Here is a 4,562-nt window from a genome sequence, read left to right as displayed (position 1 = left end):
GAATCTATTGGTGTTATCCGCTAATATACTTGATATCGACGGCATACCTATCCCTCTCCCATGATTGAAATAAATTTTGGATCTATAATACATTCCTCATCCTATGACAAATTTGAAGATACAATAGGGAATGTCAAAACTAACCCAAATTGATAATACCGATTGAAAAAACTCAGATTGAACTAAATCGATTCTTATTGATTTGGGATTGGTTGAAAATCGAACCAAATCGAAACTAAATTGAATGAAACCCGAAAAAAAAAAAAGAGGTGATTATGAGGTTATAAATAGATGAATTGATTATCTATTTTTTTTTCTTCTTTTGTTTTCAATAATAGTGACAATATTTTTGTTATAAATGGAATTGTTACAAATCAATGAATATGAGGATACGAACATGGAAATTGATTGTAAATTGCAGTAATGCTTCCATTGATCTCCTTGTTCACCATACAAAATTACTTCAATAATTAAATGAATGATTGGATAGTAGAGTTTATTTTATGATTTTAATATTAGTTATCTCTTAGTAATTAGTTATCCATTGGTTTCAATATTAGTTACTTTTTCCTTATAATAATAAATCATGATTTCGTCACAAATTTAAAATATTTTTATCAAATATTTCATCACTATATATTATTATGAATATAAGATTTCATTATGATTCAAACCCAATAATAAATTAATCTAAATCAGTATTAACCTGATATTTAAAAAAAAAAAAAATCAAAACCAAAACTGATCGAAACCGATTTCGTTCCAAGAGAAACCAAACCTTTAATGATTTTTCTCTAGATCAACCTCTCCACCTTGAGTGTAGGAAAATTGGTCCATTTTCAAAATTTAATCATAATTCATTGTTTTCTTTTTAAATAATAATATCCAAAATTTCAAGACTTGGTCAAACCAGAGCCATGCATTTCTGATTGGACGTCTGATCTTTGATTTTGAAAACAACGTCCATCGTTAATGCAAATCTCTGTTTCACCGTTTAAAAAAGAAGAATAAACTATAAACAATCCAACGTATCATCAAGATACCACAACGCGTCACGACATCAACATGTTGTATATGTTATCTCTCTCTCTCTCTCTCTCTCTCTCTCAGTAGTTCTGAACTTTCCCCAAACCCATCAAACAAGGACCCAAAAGGAGAAGAAATGGCAGAGACTCCTCTGTTCTTCCTTTCCATCTTCCTTCTCTTTCTTCTCTCATCTGCAGATCACACCCAAAACCCTAACCCTAACCCTAATCCAACGTTGTCGCCGGCACACGACCAACTGATGAAGCATGGGTTCCCTGTTGGACTGCTTCCGACCAACGTATTTGATTACACACTCAATCAGACCTCCGGCGATTTCACTGTAAAACTTGGTGATCACTGTAAAATTATTCTTCCTCCAGATAACTACCTTGCTACCTACTCGAAGAAGATTACTGGGAAGCTAGTTGAAGGTCGAATCGCTGAGCTTGATGGGATCCGTGTTCGTGCTTTCTTCAAGTGGTGGTCTATTACAGGGATTCGGTCCAGCGGCGAAGATTTGGTGTTCGAGGTTGGAATGGTCACTGCTAAATACCCTTCCAAGAATTTCGACGAGAGCCCTGCCTGTGAGGGTCAGCGTTCGTCGTCCTGATTCACCTCACTCGTAAGCCCTCCATCAATTTCTAGAATTTTTTTTCGTCCTTTCCTTTTAATTTGATGCCAATGTTATCAATCTTTTGATAAAAATGTTATTTTTAGCTTCCAGTCTTAATGTAAGGATTATCTTCTTGTTTGATTTGATCGTCTTCGTTGTTTGTTCTATACCTTATGAGGTTTTAGCCTTCATCGTCCTTACTCTTAAGCCCTCCATCAATTTCTAGAATTTTTTTTGTTTTTCCTTTAAATATAATGCCCCCTTTTTTTTTATATAAAATTTTATTTTTAGGGTCCAGTCTGATTGAGAGTTTGAGGTCTGCAAGTTGTTTGATTTGATTGTGTTTTTTTTTTTTTTTCTATACCTTAATGAGGTTTTGTTCTGTTTTTAATTTGGTTTTGTGATCTGGATTTTAGAAGTCTCTGGGTAAATTTAGATTAGGTTTTAGGTTTATCTGAAGCTATTTGTTTGATGGCATATTGTTTATTTAGTTCCTATGATCTGGTTTATAAAAAATTTTACCCTTATGTATTTAAACTTGTCATTCACAGATTATGTATTGGTCAAATTTGGGGGAAATGATATTTGTATGTAAGAATACAGTTTGGGTTAGTATAAAATATGTCTGGTTTTTTTTATCAACTAAGTAGTATTTGTTGTGATGGAAGAAAGAACATGTCTATCTACCAGAAAAGTATTATCTGTTGTGATGGAAGAAAGAACATGTTTGCCTATTTTTTAATTCTCCAAGTCCCCCCAACCCCCTCTTTAAATTCCCCCTCAAAACTTTGTTTTGTTTTATCAATGCCTTCTTTATTGGTAAAGCATATTATATTATTAGACATACAGGATTCAGACACCACTACAGCCAAATTACAATCAGGATGATGAGTGTGTCCTCTGTGGTGAGATGAAAATCTATCTATCTATATATATATATATGTGTGTGTGTGTGTGTGTGTGTGTGTGTGTGTGTGTGTGTGAGAGAGAGAGAGAGAGAGAGAGAGAGAGAGAGAGAGAGATTTAGAGATTTGTTGTGTCTTGTAATCATCAATAATATGCTTAAACATTGAAAGAAGGAACAGTTCAATCGGGATAGGTTTAGATTCTGCACTGAAACTAATTATACATACATAGCAGCTTGATATCATTGATAACAACATAGAATCATTTGCACAAAGTAAAAGTAGTTTTGGTAGATTTAAAATTTAGTTAATTATTTATATATCCCAAATCTGAATCCATTCTTTTTGGGTTGAATTGGTACAGCGACTTGTGTCCATGTTAGATTTATTATTGGCACATGCTCCGATCCATGTTATTTCAGCTCAATGTTAGATTTATTCACCATTCCTGTCTTTGGATTCCGTTGTCTTTTAACTTCAAGGCTGTTTCTTCTCTTTACCAGACACAAAATATTTATGTGGTGACATTATTTTGTCTTAGTTTCTTCAATAGAAGTTGGTGTTAGATTTTTATCTCTGCTAATTGCTCGACTATCTCTGCTCAATTCAGTTGACTGATTTTTGTAAAGATGAGGGTTAATCTGGTCATTTATGATGTACTTTGTATACACATGTTGTATATTATATCATACAGTATAAGTTTATCTTTTGTACTAGTATACCGTACGGGCTACCTATAAATATAATCTATTTTAGGTGTATTGGGTAAAGACTAATGAGATCATCCTCCTCTTAACCAAAACCAGTTTCTGCATTTTACATCCTTGGGATTGGTCTGTATTTACAATGTGTATACATTCATTATAACTTTTCCATTTTCCTTTTTTTGCAGAGGTTCCATTGCTTATGTTTCTTGATAAGATCTAGCAGTACTTCTATGTATAAACCAAGGTACTTAGAAGATGATATGGTTATTATCCACGCATTGTACTACATGAATAATAGACTAATGTAACCTCGTGTATTTTTCTATTTTTTTTTTCTTTTCTTTTCTTTTAAATGCCTCGAATTTCTTTCTTAAGTATTATATAATTCCCAGTCTAGCAGCATTTCCCAATTTTTCTGAGTACTCCATTGTAGCAATGAAATGGGGCATTTTTTAATGGGAGAGGGTTCCCAGTGCTGCCATTTTAGGGGAATCTCGAATGCCACACCAATGGCATTGCTAGGAATGGTATCACCTACACCTCACAGGGCTCAAATGATCAGGGGCAGGAAAAAAAAAAAGTGAGGGCATTTGGTACATTAGCTGCGTGGGAAAATTTTTCCTTTTTCTTATATGGGAGACGGTTCTATGGGCAAGCAGGGTACCCAACACCCTTTCACACAGATTCTTGTAGTCATTGTTATTATTTTTGTCATGGAGTTCTCTATGCCCAGACCCAGCCCTTGGTTTCAGGATTGAAAAGATGCCTCTCAGAGGGCCTCTTCCCTTCTTATATATAGGTCAAAGATTTGTGTCGCCCCATTGCAGATGTTTTCTTACCAGTAATTCCAGTAAGATACCAACATTTTTATGTTATATAAACCCTATTTAATTGCATTCTTCTCAATTACTTGTTGCTTGAAAATACAGGTCAAGAATATCAAGATTGAGGTTTGAGGAAAGAATAGTGACATTATCTAGGGTTTCTTTTTTTTTAGGTAAGAGCATTATCTAGGGTTTTTTGGTAACTAGAATTTCATTTAGAAAACAACATGAAATGCAAAGCAGATAAAGCTATGAAATACACAAGGCTTAGGTAATAAATACTGAGAGCGAAGGAATGGAATATGACTATGCTGTTTGATATGCCAAAAACAGTGATCTACCAGACTAGGGTTTGGTCAAAGCCAAAAGACTTCCTAGTGAATTTGTTGTAGTAACAGTCATAATTGAATACAAATATCTCCATCATATGGAGAGGTAGTTCTATAAAGGCATTTGCATGGCACATGTCAAACACGAAGTGTCATAG

The 4,562-nt window shown here is 34.0% G+C and overlaps 1 protein-coding gene across 1 annotated transcript; it reads left to right on the top strand.

Annotated features, from left to right (window-relative positions):
- The first annotated feature begins 1,043 nt into the window (after window positions 1–1,043).
- LOC122070505 lies at window positions 1,044–3,661 on the top strand. The gene is made up of 2 exons (XM_042634667.1): window positions 1,044–1,648; window positions 3,437–3,661. The coding sequence occupies exon 1, from the start codon at window positions 1,163–1,165 to the stop codon at window positions 1,634–1,636; it is 474 nt and encodes a 157-aa protein (XP_042490601.1). The 5' UTR covers window positions 1,044–1,162; the 3' UTR covers window positions 1,637–1,648; window positions 3,437–3,661.
- Window positions 3,662–4,562: the final 901 nt, after the last annotated feature.

Source organism: Macadamia integrifolia, unplaced genomic scaffold, assembly GCF_013358625.1.
Source record: "Macadamia integrifolia cultivar HAES 741 unplaced genomic scaffold, SCU_Mint_v3 scaffold94, whole genome shotgun sequence".
Lineage (NCBI taxonomy): Eukaryota > Viridiplantae > Streptophyta > Magnoliopsida > Proteales > Proteaceae > Macadamia > Macadamia integrifolia.
The sequence above is the reverse complement of the archived record's forward strand: the minus strand, read 5'-3'. Positions and strand labels throughout refer to the sequence as shown.